The sequence below is a fragment of the Mus caroli genome, unplaced genomic scaffold (assembly GCF_978045245.1).
Source record: "Mus caroli unplaced genomic scaffold, Mus_caroli_1 scaffold_6, whole genome shotgun sequence".
Taxonomy (NCBI): Eukaryota; Metazoa; Chordata; class Mammalia; order Rodentia; family Muridae; genus Mus; species Mus caroli.
The window spans coordinates 33,020,607-33,037,330 of NW_028227261.1; the positions used below are offsets into that span (position 1 = coordinate 33,020,607).

At 51.9% G+C, this 16,724-nt stretch overlaps 1 protein-coding gene and 1 non-coding gene across 2 annotated transcripts; one reads left to right on the forward strand and one right to left on the reverse strand.

The window, feature by feature from the left end:
• Window positions 1-2,243: 2,243 nt before the first annotated feature.
• Fhl3 (four and a half LIM domains 3) lies at window positions 2,244-9,767 on the reverse strand. The gene is made up of 6 exons (XM_021160732.3): window positions 9,606-9,767; window positions 4,918-5,094; window positions 4,649-4,823; window positions 3,402-3,571; window positions 3,101-3,311; window positions 2,244-3,015 (listed from the first exon to the last, which is right to left on the reverse strand). The coding sequence occupies exons 2-6, from the start codon at window positions 5,071-5,073 to the stop codon at window positions 2,861-2,863; spliced, it is 867 nt and encodes a 288-aa protein (XP_021016391.1). The 5' UTR covers window positions 5,074-5,094; window positions 9,606-9,767; the 3' UTR covers window positions 2,244-2,860.
• A 3,194-nt stretch (window positions 9,768-12,961) lies between these two features.
• LOC115030933 (U6 spliceosomal RNA) lies at window positions 12,962-13,065 on the forward strand. Its single transcript, XR_003836532.1, has one exon. It is a non-coding gene; the product is annotated as a U6 spliceosomal RNA (small nuclear RNA).
• The last annotated feature ends 3,659 nt before the right edge of the window (window positions 13,066-16,724 follow it).

Below are 16,724 nucleotides of genomic sequence, written 5' to 3' on the forward strand. Positions count from 1 at the left end.
AAAAAATTTTATACCCGCCAGGCGTGGTGGCACACTCGGGAGGCAGAAGTAGGCGGATTTCTGAGTTCGAGGCCAGCCTGGTCTTCAAAGTGAGTTCCAGGACAGCCAGGGCAGAGAAACCCTGTCTGGAAAAACAAAAACAAAACAAAACAAAAAAAAATTATACCCGAGATACAGCATCTTTTCTTTTTCTTTCCTATACATGCACTTTTTCCTTGTTTCTTTTCTCCTTTCCTTTTTCTATTCACTATGTAGCCAAAGAGGATCCTGCAATCCTGCCTCTGCCACACCCCAAGTGCTGGGATTATAGGCATGTGCCAAGTAGGTGTAACTATGTTAGTTTTTCTGAAAACCTGTTTATATTGAGATAAACGAACTCCTTCCCAGACCTAAGCCATGGTATCATCCCTCAGCCTCGGGTCCGAAACCTCCCTTCCAGCTAGCTGCTACTCTCTGCGCGCTCCCTGCACAGGGCTTCCCAATCAGTCACCAAGCCCCACCTCTTCCCTCCTGGCTGCTTCGCGTCTCAAGATCTGGCGCGAAGTCCGAGTGTTCTGATCAGCCTGCTCATTTTACCCTGCTAATCCATTATTCACACACAGCCAGAATGATCTTTCTCACACTGACCCTCCAGTGCCCCCGCTTCCACATTTCCAAGGGCTGCTCGGCAGCAGGGTGAGGTCTGTTTAGGTTGGCGTCTGATTTTTGACCACCCGGCTCTCTGCCTGCCTGCCGTTTTAGTAGCTTGGCACTTCTTCCGTCAGGAACTACTTGTCCTTCCCCAAACCTGCCTATGTTTTTAGGTCTCTGGGCTTTTCCCCAGTTATTTTTGAGGCTTAGACTGTTCTGTCTCAACAAGTGCTTTATTGAACTTGTAGCAAAAGTGAGGGTGCAGGAAGCTGGGAAGGCAAGTGCCTAAGAGGCAGGTCCTTGGTTGGTGGGGGACAGAAAATGTAAACCTACAACTGTTATAAGCACGCATGTTGGGTATTGACAAAAATGTGCTGACGTGTTGGGCAGCTGATGAGATGATCCTGATGTAGGGGGCTTGCTGTCATTTCCCCATCTTGAGTTCAACCCCTCCCCAACTCCCCATCCCCATAGTGAAGAGAACTGACTCCCCATAAGTTGTCCTCTGACCTCTACTGTGGCATGGCAGACAAGGCCAGCCTGGGTTACAGAAAGAACTCCAGGACAGCCAGGAGTACACAGAGAAACCATCTCAAAAAACAAACAAACAAAAACACCACAACACACACACACACACACACACACACACACACACACACACACACACACACGACACCTTTGGTTTTTTTGTTTATTCTGAGCGTGCTGGTTGGCTCACACCTGTCAGCCTACCTTTCTTGGAGGCTGAGGCAGGAGGATCAGCCTGGACCATACAATTAGACCCTACTCCTCACCCAGCCAAGGCCAAAGGCTGCCAGTATCTTGATCTTCAAGTGATTGTCATTGCGACCTTGGGCAGATGACTCTGAGAAGGCCGGCCCAAGGTTAGGGAGGGTTTCTGGAGGTACTACACTTTCACTGTTTCCTCTTGGCGGGCCCCCTCTCCCCCTGGGTCTCCGCCTCCAGAGACTGCCTCAGCCACCCAGGCGCATACCTGCCGCCTCAGTTCAACCGCAGAGCCAGCGGCCAGGCTTGGGCGTCCAGCAGGGGAGTGCTCCGCCCCATCGCCCCACTTCAGGGGACAGCCCTCCGGCTCACTCCCGCCCCCGCCAGTGAATCACGAGAGGCGGGGCCATGACCCATTCATGCTGGGAATCGGATCCAGATGTTCTCCCGGCGCGTGCAGCTGCATCCTTGCCTTTTTTGGCAAAAAAACGTGCGGCCGCGAGCGGATCCTGAGCCGCCCCCATTAATCCTTGGGAAGAGGGGGTTAGGGGTAAGGGTCTGGGCCCAACTGGGTATCAGAACTCGGTGCTTGTACGTCGGGTTGAGGCAGGGCTGGTGGGGGTGGGGGAAGATGTGTACCAGACCTAGAAACCCACTGCCTCTCGGCTTTGTCTGGCACCACTCCCAATCCCTCCCTTGCTCACAGAGGAAAAAGTCCTCCGCCAGCAGTGGGGAGGTTGGCCAAGCTCAAGAGGGACCGGCGTGGCTGCCAGAGGGGATCCTCTTCCTGGGGAGAGAATCCCCACCCCACGGCCCGCCCACTAGGTTTACAAAAGCCTGACTCAGCCATGCAACCTCCCCTCATCCTCTCACACATACACGGGGCCTGCGCTCCCTCACACTGCTTTATTGCAATCTCTGGAAACAGGGTGAGCAACCTTCCTGCTTCCTGTTGCAGGGCAACCTGGAGCTGAAATAACATGGTACTCAGAGGCTGGACAGCACCCTGTACCTTACAACCCTCTAACCAGGGAACCCCTAATCTGCTATACATGCGGCTGCAGCTCAGAGAGAGCAGTGGGATGGGGGTGAGGTCAAACCGGGTGTACAATCTATTTTTGAAGACTTCTTAGGCACCTGCAGGAAAACTAAAAAAAAAAAAAAAAATCTACCCTAGAAGTCTTGACTTAAGGAGGCCTAGGCCTCAGAGTCCAGGTTTGGGGGGCTGGGGTGTCAGAGCCTTGATGTGGGGAACATTTCTGGAATCCGGACTTGGAGAAAGGCTTAAGTCATGGGTGTTCCACAACAGCCCAGATTTGGGGACCTGGGTCAGGGAGTACCACTAGGGTGTGTTACAATTGGGTGACTGAATCCTGAAGTCCCCATGAGTGGGGAGCGGGGGTGGCCCGTACTAGGGAGGGGCTGGGCCCCAGAAGTGGTTCAGAAAAAGGTGCCAAAGTCTTGAACCCTTGGTTTGGGAAAGAGGAGAGTCAGGATCCTCGGCTCAGGGGCCTGCTTGGCTGCAGCCCTGGCATAGAACTTGGTCTCCGTCTGGTACAAAGCCTTGGCCCACCAGGGAGGTGGAGCAGCGGGCACAGGAAAAGCAGCTGTGGTGCCAATGTCGGTCTTCGAAGGACACATACTTGCCTCCACCGAGTCCTGGAGGAAGGCTGGAGGTTAGCTCTGCAGGTCTGGGGGCCACTGCTGCCCCTTAACCTCACCCGTGTTACATCCGCACTCTTACCTGCGCCCTCGCTGCCGCTCCCACCTGTGATGGGGCGCTTGCAGCTACTGCACTTGGGTGCAAAGAGTTCTCCAAAGCAGGCCACACAATAAGGATCATCATCCCGAGATGTGAACTGCTGCCCTGCAAGGGGTGTCTTGCACCCAGTACAGACCAGGCACTCTCGATGCCAGGGCTGATCACGATATGTCACTCCACCCTGGGTCAGCGTCTGTGGGGACATCATCCATCAGCAGGGGTGGGGGGTGAGGACTCCCACCCACAACAGGTCTTACCCTGAATTCCCAGGCCCAGCCCCAACCTTGCTGCAGCGGGCACACCGAGGAGCAAATTTGTTCTCATAGCAAGGCACACAGTAGTGGGCACCCTTGTCAGGCACGAAGGAGCGGGAGCCCAGTGGCTGCTCACAGCCACTGCACAGAAAGCAGTGTTCATGCCACGTCTGGCCTCCATACTCCAGCTTCCGGGACCCTGTGGGGAACAGGAATCCCACTTTGACACTGGCCCAAACTCGAGAGGGCCACTCTGCCAAGTAGAGTTGTAGCCATGCACTACCATGAGCCGGGCAGTGGTGGCGCACGCCTTTAATCCCAGCACTCGGGAGGTAGAGGCAGGCGGATTTCTGAGTTCGAGGCCAGCCTGGTCTACAGAGTGAGTTCCAGGACAGCCAGGGCTCCCTGTCTCGAAAAAACAAACCAAAATACATACATACATACTTACTACTACCACGTATATTACATACACCAACCTCTCCCTTCAAACATGCTAAGCACACATGTTAAAACTCCATGTCTTTGACACTACTATCTTTTTTTTTTTTTTTGGTTTTTCGAGACAGGGTTTCTCTGTGTAGCTCTGGCTGTCCTGGAACTCACTCTATAGACCAGGCTGGCCTTGAACTCTGACACTACTATCTTAACATATGCCAAGCCTCTGTGCTGTTCCAGTACATGTTAAATAAGTCATTAAGTACCAGAACTACCAGTATAACACGCAAAATCCCACTAGCCAGGCCACCGCCTACACAAAGCCTAATGCCCTGGGGATGACATGTTCAGTACACGCTAAGCCTTTGCATATTCTAGGTCTATCATTCTACACATGCTAAATCCCCACATGCATTAAGGTCACCATACATCTGAAGCCTATAGTTTAATCTCTGCCCCCAAAACGTCAATGCGGCAAGTCGGAGAATCTCAGTACACCAAACATGTGGGTCTTCACACACACACACACACACACTAACGCCCGTGTGTAGCAAGCATGCCAGCCGTTATGCATCTGGTGAGTCCTTATGTGTTCGCTAGGCCTACTGGTCCGATACACCTTTGGTACCTGCCAAGCTTTCCTGTGTAGAGCTGAGTGTGCCAATCCCTGTGGTGCCTTAAGCTCTCAAGAGCACACATGCACTACAGTTCCACACACGTTCCAGTAACATGCAGCATGTGGAGGTCTCTACTCACATCAACCCCGCCCCCCTACCCCATGCATGCATGAGACAGGCAGACAAAAAGATCTGACTCAGCAATTCCCAAGCCCGGGACGTACCAGGCATGACAGTCTCCCCGCAGGCAGAACACTGGGATGAGAAGGCTGTGCAGTAACACTCATTACACAGAAGCTCACTGTCCTGACAGGTGAAGGGCTCATCGGCAAGGGAGCGCTGGCATCGGCAGCAGCGGAAGCAGCCCTCGTGGAAGTGGCGGTCCTCATAGAACAGTTCCTTCAAGGAGACAGCACCCAGGCTGGTGGATTTATCTTTGGCCCTCTCCCACCAGCCTTCACCTACTCTCTCACCCGTTTGGTCCGGTCCTTACCCTTGAATCATGCCCAATGAGCTGCTGGCACTCGGCACAGGTGTTGGCGAAGGTGTTGTCGTAGCAGGGAACGCAGTAGGGGCCACTGTCTGTCTGGATGTATTTGCGGCCGTACAAGGACTCGTTGCATTTTGCACAGTCAAATGCCTCGCTCATGGTGGCGGTGCCCAGTGAGCCCTGTGAGGAAGATGGGCAGAGTTCACCTAGAAGGACTGCCACACAGGCACAGCTCTGGATAAAACCTCTTTGCGTTAAAAAGGGGGAGGGGGGTTATAGAAGATGCCAGATCAGAGCATGTGAGGATGGGGAAGCGGGACTGCTCTGGGGACCCTAGAGTAGTCGGCAGTAGGCTCCGTGCATGCTCAAATCTTCCATATTTATTTCTATATTTGACTGCGAGGATAGGAAGAGGTCAGGAAAAAAACCAGGAAGCAGAAGTTGTTTTCTTATCTAGGCCCTGGCTGATCTGGGGGGGAGGGGGCTTTTCCTGGGTCAGTGACTCATTTCCTGCCCTAGCCTAAGGTTTGCTTCAACTCTCTGGACTGTCCCTAGGGTGCCAAAGGCCAGGACAGAGGCCACCAATCCTACTGCATATAGACAGCATTCTCACCTCCTGCCTCCCAGGGTAGGAATCATAGGAGTTTAGATTAGGGGATATTTATCTAGACTTCCGATCTGGGGAGTTTTATGTGGAATGAGCTGTGTTCTGTGTACTCCCCCCCCCCCCCAACTCGCTACCGATGCAGGAAATAGTGGAGTGCTAGAGAGATGCTTGTCTGATGAATGGCGCTCGCTCCTTGGTGCGAGAAGTCAGGCCTCCCCTCCCAGGAGAATCAGCCAAGCAGCAAGAACTTGCAAGGCTCAGCTTCGGTTCAGGCAGGAAGGAAACCCTGTAAGCTGGAGACAGCCAAACTTCCCCAGCTGGACCCTCATCCTCATCTCTACCACCTCTGCTGTGTCTCTGGTCACACCAACTCCGGGCAGTCTTGGCTGTGACAGCTGCTGCAGCTGTGGCAGCAGGAGGGCCAGATGTCAGCTTTTTGCCAGCCAGAGGGAGAAAAAAGGGAAAAAACTGAGATGCCCCGGGGAAGGCAGAAGGCAAGTGGAGACACATGGACAGGGCAGTGTCCCCTGCCCACCTCCTGCCAGGTGCCTTTGCAAGCTTTGCAAAGCCCCCTAAATCTGGACAGGCAGCCTCTGCCCACCTTCCCTGATTTCTCAGAGTTTGAGGTTAGAGTAGTGAAAGCTGAGAAGGCAGGCGCCCCGGGAGCCCCAGTGGGGTCCCTTCTTAAGGGGGAGTAAGACAAGGGGAGTCCTGAGCGCTGTCGCTGCAGACTCCCAGCCCCCCACCAAACCTCAGACACTTTCCATTTTCTCAGGAACAAAGCATGCTTGTGGGATGAGGTCACCCACACAGCCGCTTCTGGAACAGGAGCAAGAAGAATGGGGGGGCAGTGAAATGGGGTTCCCAGTCTCTTGTGCTGGCCAATTCCAGTCTCTCCCGGCCCCAAAGTCAGAGTTCTCCAGTTCCACCTTCCTCCACTATGAAGCAAGCTCTCAAAGGGCTGGGTAGTAAAGAAGACCCGCAGGACCCACAGGGTGGGGATGCTGTCCTGGTCGCACAGGAGGCTGGAGGAAGTTAAAAGGGGTGGGGGGGATGCACAGAGGAACCTACCATCCCCCTTCTTCGTGGCTGCCCTGGCTTAAGATGAAGGAAAGGCAACACACACTAAACACACACACACACACACACACACACACACACACACACACACACACACGCTCAGCAAGTACAGGAAGTTCTCACCAAACACCTTGGTCTGCCTTAGAGTTCAGACTTCAGGCAGCAACAGATGTCCCAAACCTGAAGAGCCCACCTCTTTGTGGCTTATGAGTTTGAACTTTCCCTTCAACAAGGAGGGAGAATACCCGGTTCACACCCAAAGAAGGACACAAGGCCACCAAAGTGGGAGTCTTCAAAGTGGAGAGTCCTCAGGTAGGGGTCATGCTGAAGGGTGGAGAGAGGCCCTCCTTCTCTCTCCCCTGTCATTCAGGTCCTGGTTTCCTCTGGCCCAGCATCTGAGGATTGCCTGGGCTGTTAGCCACTGGACAATAGACAGCAACACAGGTGGCCTGTGGCCATGTGTCCACTTGTGAGCCCTTCCTTCCGGGCTTGGCTAGCAGGAGCGGCAGCAGCTACCTTCCCAGGCCCAGGCTAGCCCTGGATCCACCCCCTCAGAGCCAGTCACCACAATGAGATGAGGCACCCCAAATAGGGTATGGGTGTGCCTTCTGCTTCCTCCCAGAATCTCCCAGTCCCTATGTCTCTAATGAGGACAGAGTGAAGGGCACCACCAAGGCCCACTTGACTCCTCATCTCTGTCCCTCTTCCTCCCAACCCCTCTCCCCCCCAATGCCTGGCAAAGCTCGGGGGTTAAAAGGGTGAGCTGGGAGACAGTTTGTATTTCTGGGAGCAGGTGGGGGGTGGGGGAGTGAGGGGGCTGGAGGGGTGGGGAGGTGAAGGGGGTGGAGGAGTAGTGGGGGTAGGAGGGGGGGGTTAGAGAATACAGTGGATCTTCCAGATGACCCCAATCTGCTATTTCCACGAACACACATATCTCCATACCTGACTTAAGACACACACACAAACACACACACACAGAGTGAACTTCTCAGAGCTGAGTGGCAGGATATCTTTCTGTATGGTGTCCAGTGGATAACAGCTTGCCTGAGTCACAAAATATACACCTGACTTGAAATCCTGTGACCTTGGGTATACAGTTTTCATTCCCTGAGACTGTGGGTGCATCCAGTTAAATAAGATACTATTACCTCCCTCTCCTAGGACAGCTGTCAAGCTAAAACGTGATAATCCCCATAACAGCTTCTGGCAAATAAGGCTGTAGCCTTATGTAAGTAAACACTAGTCACTTGTATTTTTACAACAAGCCCCTCAACTCCTACTGGAGCCAAACAGTGGGTCTCAGGTAGGCCTGAAGCAAGAGTTAACCTGGGATATGACCTTGGGAGTCTCAGTGAAGTCTGAGGGAACCACTGGTACATATCATAAGCTCTAGCCCAGCCAGCGGGATACCAGGGTGGGGTGGGGGGACTTTAAAGACCTTAGAGATGGTTGGTTCCAGGGGCACATACTTGCTAGATTCCTCGTCATTTACACAATACACACCCCACGACCACTGTATCTCAGCTTGTGAAAAGGCAGGACAGAGTATAGGTCCCCTTTAGAGCTCAGTACAAGACACCAGGGGCAGGCTAGGGGCATGGCCAAGGCTGTTCAGCAATTGGAGCAGAAGTGTCCTATCCATCAGAGGGGAACTCTGCCTAGAAATGCTTTGATAGTGGTGGAAGGGGCAGTCATCCTTTGGGGGGGAGGGAGGGCGAACAGGAGATACACTAGAGCTGGCTCTCTTCCCCAGCTGCCAGCCTGCCATTGGAAGACACCCAGAAGTCTTTCCAATTACCCATGCCAACTGCTCAACCCTTTAGTATATCCCCCTTCCCCGCCTCCTGCAACCTCCCGCCCCCCCCAACATCCCAAGTCCAGGAGGACCCTGGCCAGACCCCACAGCTGTGACTCAGACTTAGAGAAGACCCCTCCCCCTTGACAAGAGACTTAGGGGAGAAATTAGAGCCTCCCCCCCCCAAAAAAAACCAGGCACCAATCCCAAACTCTCCACTGCCCCTCTTCCCCACAGGGCCTGGAAGTCAAAGCAGTTTAGGGAGAAGGGAGCGGATCCAGCAGCTGCTCCGAGGACAGGAGAGGGACATTTCATTCACCCCAGAGTCCCCTAGGGCTGAAGCAGAGCGTCCAAGATTTGAGTTTAAAAATAAGTTGGCCCTGTCTTGGTGGCTGTGTGTGTATGGGGCTCTCTCTCTCTCTTCAGCTCAGCTTTACAGCCTCAGGTCCTCTGCCTCCTGGGGGATGGGCTGGCTAAGAGTCAATTTCCCCCTAGCCTTGCCTCCACCCTTTCAAGCCTGGGGGCAGCTGTCAGTGAACACTCTAGGTGTCTCTCCTCAGCGAACTCTAGCCTCCACTCCGTACCTCTCAGTACCCTTAAGCTTTGTCAGTACCCGTCTTTGTGTTTGGGTGAAGGTGTTCCTGTATCTCTGGAGCTGTGTCCCAGTAGGGCCTCCACTCTGGGGATCTCTATCCCTGTTCATATCCAAGTCTTGGTCTCTCTCAGCGTCTCTATGTTTCGGACCTGAGAGTCTCTTTAGGCCTCCGGGAGGCAGATTTAGCGCTAGTCTAACAAGCTCCAGCCTCGGGGCCCTCCAAGGCCATGAGTTCCCTGGGGCCATACATTTGCTTCTTAAAATGCTCCCCAGAACCCGGGTCCCCGCCGTGCCTCGAGAAGTTCATCCGGCCATTCTCTGCCCTCGTTGGAGTGGTCCTGGTAGCCTCCTGGGGCGCGCGTCCTTGTCTGTTCTACCAGGCTCCCTAAGAGCCTCAGTTTCTCCAACCCTGCTGATCTCTGTAGCTTTTCTAGTTCAAACTTGGTCCCCACCCCTTGCAACTCTGGCGGTCCCCGCCCGGCCCGGAGGCGCGGAGCGGTGGGGTCCGTGCAGGCGCGTGGGGACCCGAATTCGGGATGCCCCAGCAGAAGACAGGGGTGAGGGGCCCAGAGAGCCACCCTGGTCCGAGCGCAGCTGGGGCGGGGGACTCTCACCTCGAAGCGGGCGCGGGAGCTGGGCGCGAGCGGCGTGGGTGGGGCGGGAGCCGATCGCCCGGCGGCTCCTACCTGTGGGCCAGGCGGAGGGGGGCCGAGAGAGCCGCAGCGAGGTAGCCGGCTGCGACTGACTGTGTGGGCGAGTGGGCGCGCGGCCCTAAGCCTCCGAGGAAGTGCTAGGGCCCGCCCCGCCCGGACCCCGCCCACGGGCCCCCAACCCGCCCGCGGGGGCCAGACCCCGCCCCCTCCTGCCTGCGGCGAGCCCAGCCCAGTGGAACCTGGTGCTCTGACCTCCTCGACCACTCCTTGCTCGCCCCCTGCAGCTTAACCCGCCTCCTGCGCCCTTCGGACCCCGGGGGACGGCTGGAAGCGATCCCAGGCCAGGGGTGCAGAGTTCCTAGGACTAGCTAGAGTCCATCTGGAGACCAGACCCCCCCCCCCCCCCGCCTCCTATTTTCCCTCTAGCTCATCCCCAGATGTTACACTAAACCTTAGCTTGGGAAGGAGGCCTTAATTCAGCCGGCTGGAGGCGTGGTTTTGATTCTGCCTTACCAGCGGAGATCAAGGGTTTTTTTTTTTTTCCTAGAAACTTGGGCTAAAGAGAGCGAGTCTTTATCCTCCTCAATTTCAAAAGGCTTTATTCTATAAGCGAGTGGCGAAAGCGCAGGCAACAACCTCCCCATCCTCAACTGTGCCCTGGCACTGAGGTTTCTATAGTGCCCAGGAATAGTTTTGACCTTTGAGGCTCAGGGAGACCCTAATCCTCGGCCTCACTGGCTTTGGGTTTCCCGAGAGGGTGTGTGAACAGTGGTTGGTGCAGGGGTGGTTAAGAAGGGAGGGAACTTGTGCAGTTTCTGACCCTCCAGCTTCTACCCTATTCCGGGAAGGGAGGACTGGTGCCTGCCAGGGACATGAGGCCCATCCAGGTCCTTGAGGCCACCCCCCCTGGGATCCTCAGGCTTGTCACTAGGAATAAATAGCCTTGATCTGGAGGGAGGGGGGTGAGGGAGGGGGAGCTCTGTTGTGCTGTTTGCAAAACAAGAGACAACAAACTAACCCTGGTAATAACCTTTGCGTCTCGGTGATGATTCAGATGTCCAGAGAGCCCCCCCCCCCTAATCCAAGGCTGCATCCAGCCAAGCTAGCATTTTGGGAATTAAGACCCTTCAAGGCTGGTGTGGCGCCTTCCCTTCTGTAACAGGGGTCTGGTTGCTAGGTCCTAAGACAGCCTCTAGGCCAGGTTTTCTTTCAGAGTTAAAGGATTGCTTAAATGTTGTTGATTCTTAAATTGCAAATGCCACGAGGGCAGAGGTTGGGTCTTTTTTTGTTGTTGTTGTTCACTACTGCATTCCCAGTATCTACTCCAGTGTTTGACCTGCAGTAAATGAGGGATGAATGTCACACACTGCTTTCATTTGGAAACCCTGTCACTCCCTGCCAGGGACCTGCTACCAAGGTGTCTATTCACTAACAGACAGTCTGAGGGTGGGCCCTTCCTCTGGGACTTGTCTCCCAGGTCTAGGGAACTCTATGTACAGGAATGCAGGGAACACTATCTTTCCTGGTTGGAGTAGACAGCGAGAGGGGTCTGTCTGTCCTGACTGAAGTGGGGACAATGGTGGGAAACTGTACTGTCTAGTTTTGTGTCAACTTGACACAATCTAGAGGTTTTGTTTGTTTGTTTGTTTGTTTGTTTGAAAGGAGGAAACCTCAATTGAGAAATGCTTCCATAAGATCAGGCTGTAAGAAAGCCTGTAGGGCATTTTTCTAATTAGTGATTGATGGAGGAAGAGCCAGCCCAGTGCCATGGTGGGTGGTGCCATCCCTGGGCTGGTGGTCCTGGATACCATAAGAAAGCAGACTGAGCAAGCCATGAGGAACAAGCCAGTAAGCAGCACCCCTCCATGGTCTCCACATCAACTCCTGCCTCAAGGTCCCTGCCCTGTTTGTGTTCCTGTCCTGACATCCGTCCGTCAATGGTGCACTATGATGAAGTAGAAGTCAGATAAACCGCTTCCTCTTCAGCTTGCTTTTTGGTCACAGTTTCCTCCCGGCGGTAGAAACTATATAACTAGGGCAGAGCCTTCAGGAAAGGAAGGGTTAGGAGTGAGCAGTAAAGGGGCTTCATCTTGGGGTCTTCCTTCTTTGTTTTCCTATGGCTTGAAGTGCTACTGAAGGCCTTTACCAAGAGCCAAAACTCTGTGAGCTTCCAGTTTGCACCATTTCCTAAACACTTTACATATATAAACTCACGTAATTATCCAGTCAACATATATATGTATGTATACACATATACATGTATATGGGGTATATCTGGGTGGTGTGTGTGTGTATGTGGACTCACATGTGCATGCTAGTGCTAGTGCACCTGTGTGCTTGTGTCAGAGGACAACCCTCTGGAGTCAGTTCTCTTTAAAAATGCAATGGGGGCGTGAGGGCTAGAGAGACGGCTTGGTTTATGAGCCTGCTTGCTGTTAGCTTTCTAACACCATGACCAAAAGCAAGTTAGAGAGCCAAGGGCTTATTTCAGCTTACAATTCCACATTGCAGCAGCTCAAGGGAAGTCAGGGCAGGAGCCTGGGCAAAAGCCATGGTGGAACATGCTACTTACTGGCTTGTTTCTCATGAGTTGCTCAGCCTGTTGTTGTTGTTTGTTGTTGTTGTTTTATAGCACTCACAACCACCAGCCCAGGGGTGGCACCACCCACAGTGAGCAGGGCCCTTCCACATCAACCAACCATCAAACAATTGTACCATAGGCTTTCCTACATGCCAATCTGGTGGGGGCATTTTCTTAATTGATCTTCCTTCTTCCAAAATTGCTTTAGTTTGTGTCAGGCTGACCTAAAATGTAGCCAGTGCACGGCTTCTCCAGAAGAGCAGAGCTCAGTTCCCAGCAGATAGATCTGGCCCCTCACAGCGCTTGTGACTCCAGCTTCAAGGAATCTGATGCCCTCTTCTGGCCTCCTCAGACAGGAACACAGGTGACATTTATTCACACAAAGACAATCATAAATAAAACACATAAATAAAAATATAATAAAGTCTTTAGAAGTGGTGTGTGTGTGTTTGTGTGTGTGTGTGTGCGTGTGTGTGAATGGATACACATGTAGGAAATCAGGGGTTACTTGTGGGAATGAGTTCTTTCTTCTTACCATGCAGTCCCTGGGGACTTGGGGGCGAGTGCTTGTGCCCACTGAGGCATGTTGCTGGCCCTGGAGTCAGATTCTGCCAGCATGGGTTTAGGTCAGAAACTAAGGTCAGCAGGCTCTCACACCAAGGGCTTTTACCCACTGAGCTGTCTCACTAGCCTTAAATACACATTTCTAATCATCTTCTCAAAGGTGAGAAAAATGGTACTTGACTCAGCCGTACGGATACTAAAATTGGAGTAATACAGAGATTAACACAGTCCCTGTGCAGGGATGACTTGCAAATTCATAGAATATTCTGTATTTTAAAAATAGTTTTTATGATTTATTTTTAGTTTATGTACATTGGAGTTCTGCCTGTGTATATGTCTGTGTGAGGGGGGTCAGATCCCCTGGAACTGATGTTTCAGACAGTTGTGAACTGCCACATGGGTACTGGGTATTGAACGGCAGTCCTTTGGAAGAGCAGCCAGTACTCTTAACCACTGAGCCATCTCTCCAGCCCCTTTAAATAAAATGTTATTATATAATTATCTATTCCATTAAAATCATTTAGCCTGCAACAACAAACAAATAAACAAACAAACATGGGAAAAGGGAGGTTGGATCTGTGGTGGCCTGCACCTTTAATCCTAGCACTCAAGAAGCACAGGTAGGCAGATCTCTGTGAGCTACATAGTGAGGCCCTGTAGAGAAAGGGGGAATGGGGAGAGGGAGATGGATGGGGAAGGGGAACACAAGTATATTAAATAATGGTCAAGAATGTCAAAGTTGCCAGGTGTGGTGGCACACGCCTTTAATCCCAGCATTCGGGAGGCAGAGGCAGGCAGAGTTCTGAGTTCAAGACCAGCCTGGTCTACAAAGTGAGTTCCAGGACAGCCAGAGCTATACAGAGAAACCCTGTCTCGAAAAACCAAACCAAAAAAAAAAAAAAAAAAAGAATGTCAAAGTCAGGATTGAAACTCAGGCTGTCATGCCAAAGGTGATGCTACCCATCACCTGGGCAGTCTGTGACCTCTGGAAGGCAGCCTCTCCCTCCAAGGATACTGTGGTTGGGGGACTGGGTAAGACCAGGCACTAAGTCTTCAGTAGGCGGTAGTCGTCCCCCCTTCCCTTTCATGGTCAAGTGCTAAGGTTCTGTTGTTAGGATTTAAAGTCTAAAGGTCAGAGAAAGTTAGGAGATCTGTGGCCTTGGCCAGCCTGGGGGAGGGAGACCCAGGACATGGAGGCTGTGCCCTTTCTCCACTCCATTTCCAGTGGGCTCACATTTCCCTGCTCACTCTCTTTCCATTGGCCCAGAAAGACGTGCCCCAGGGAGTTCAGGGATCGGCCTCGTGGACTCTCTGTTCCTGTTCCCCATCTGTCTTCTCCACCCTCTTGAGAAACAGGTGTGTCTGAGCCGGAGTTGGAAGCCGAGTGCTTGGAGACCCGCTTCAATGAAGGGGGAGGGAGGGGATGCTGGCTCCCTCCCATCCAGGAGCTCCCGACGCACACTTCCCTACCTCAAACTCAAGAAGCCCCATCTCAGTCGGTCTTCTTACTTTGCAAGAGTTTTCAAAAGACTGCGCTGGGTCTCTTCGGCCAAGCCGCTCATGGCTTCCTCTGGGTGCTGAATCATTCTCTGGTGCCTTCAACCACAAGACCTCCTTCCTCCTAGTGAGAAAATACCCTTCCTTCCCCGGCTTTATTGCTCACTCTTAACGTTGCAATGTGCAGAGCCCTCACAAGCCTCGAGCTTAGTAAATACTCTCTTTCAAATCCCTAGAAACGTTCTTTGTGCTCTCAAGCCCAGGAGGGTGTAACAGAGGGAAAAAATGAGTGACAGGCAGAGCATGGCAGGGAAGCAGAGAGCGCACATGGCTAAAAGCTGTGTGTGTCCCGTGTGTGGTCGTTATCACCCCTTTTAGTCTTGAAAAAAAAAAAAAAAAACATACAAACTGGTTTACAAAGATTTTCACGATGTGGCTCTAATGCCAAGCTAATAGGTGGTAGTTGTACAATGCCAATCTCGGGTTATTTCTAGAGTCCCCCACCTCCAGGGTACAACGATGGCTTCCCCAGATGCAGCTGGTCACTAATACTTCTTCAGGGGACAAGGCAGGAGTGGATACAGCTACCATCCGGTCATTCTATCAGATAGCTAAGTTTCTTGAGACGCGGCTGGGAAGGTAAGTACCAGACTAGATGATGAAGTAGCTTGTTTCCAAGGATGACAAACCAAACAGAGTTTTCCTCACACCTGTGGACCTAACTGGGCAAAAAAAAAGTGTAGAGGCAGGAAAAAGACTTTTTGTACTGTGACCTTTTCCATATCCACTTGTCCCCTGGACTCTCTGAAGAGGGCTTCCATGTGTTCTTCAGTAGGAGAGACTTTACCAGAGTCACGTAAAATGGATGCAATGAAAGAGTCTGGAAGCCTGTGTCGTGGTACATGTCTTTAATCCCAGCACTTGGCAAGTGGATGTCTGTGAATTCGAGGCCAGCCTGGTCTACATTGTGACTTCTAGGACAACTAGGACTACATTGTGACATCCTGTCTCAATAAAACAAAAACAAAAAAGAGCTGGCTGAAGATTAGTCTCCCATAGTGGAAAAGATTCCAAATGCCAACAGATGAAAACATACGGGGGTGGGGTGGGGTGGGGGAGGGTGGCAGGTGTAGGGGGGAGGGGGGAGAGAGCACAAACAAACCCAAACATTGCTGTGATGCTTGGCTGGGTCCAACTCTCTCTTGTGCTACTTAAAGGTAGCTTTAGTGGTGACAAAAATAACAGGATGGCTGGGCACACTGTCACACACTTGTAATCCCAGCTCTTTGCAGACGCAAGAGATCACTGTGAATCTGAGGCCAGCTTGGTCTATGAGTGTCAGTGCAGCCAGGCCTACATAGCTAGACACTGCCTCAAAACACCAAACCTAATCAGACTAAGTCAATCCCAATAAAACAAACTAACAAAACAAAACAAAACCAGAAACAAATCAGTTTTATTGTGAACCTGCTAACAAGTAAACCCAACATTAAGCACTGAAAACATATGTCTTTTAAACCTCAAAATCCTGAGGGTAAGCCGGGCGTGGTGGCACACGCCTTTAATCCCAGCACTTGGGAGGCAGAGGCAGGCGGATTTCTGAGTTCAAGGCCAGCCTGGGCTACAGAGTGAGTTCCAGGACAGCCACGACTACACAGAGAAACCCTGTCTCGAAAAACCAAAAAAAAAAAAAAATCCTGAGGGTATAGTATTATTTTATCATTTTACAACTAGTTGTGGATACCAAGCCTCAGCAAAGCTAACTTTTCTTGGTTAAGAGCAGAGCTGGCACCAGAACACTCCCTCCACAGTTCACGGCTCTCTATCTATCATATTATACTACCATATGTTAAGTCGGCCAGCCAGACGCACAACTTTGATGGCTGTGAAGGACTCAGAACTTTATTGCTATTAGATGATTCTTTTCTACTCTGCTTATAGATACAGTTCTGCAACTCAGAGCCCTTGATACTCCTATGAGCAAGACCAGCCTGCTATTATTATGTTCGTTTTATGGGTGAGAAAAATGATGCTCTTTAAAGTCAAGCAATCAGCGCAGAGCCACGCAGCCAGAAGTCAGCTGAGGAGCCAAATATGGTTTTAAAAGTACTCTTTCCAGTATACTGTAAGATTCACATTATTTCTAGTTTTTGGTTTATTTGTTTTTTTCTGTTTTTAGACTGCGATTTATTTTACTATGTAGCCCTGGCTGGCCTGGCAATCACTATGTAAGACCAGGTTAGCCTTGAACTTAAAGAAAATTGCCAGCTTCTACCTCTAGAGAGCTGGAGTTAAAGGTGTGAGTCACATTTTAGTTCTACTTAGAATCTTAACCCACGCCAAGTCTCAGGTGACAGCACATGCGCACACGCAAGCCGAGCGCAGCCAGAGAACAGTGCCAGCCACGTGTTCCCAGATGCCAACGTGCGGCCCGGAGC

Coding starts and splice junctions, on each gene's coding strand:
- Fhl3 (XM_021160732.3), bottom strand. CDS start 5,073: ATGAGCGAGGCATTTGACTGTGCAAAATGCAACGAGTCCTTGTACGGC. Junction 4,824..4,917: donor TCATTGGGCATGATTCAAGG/GTAAGGACCGGA, acceptor GTCTCCTTGAAG/GAACTGTTCTATGAGGACCG. Junction 3,572..4,648: donor CGGGGAGACTGTCATGCCTG/GTACGTCCCGGG, acceptor TGTTCCCCACAG/GGTCCCGGAAGCTGGAGTAT.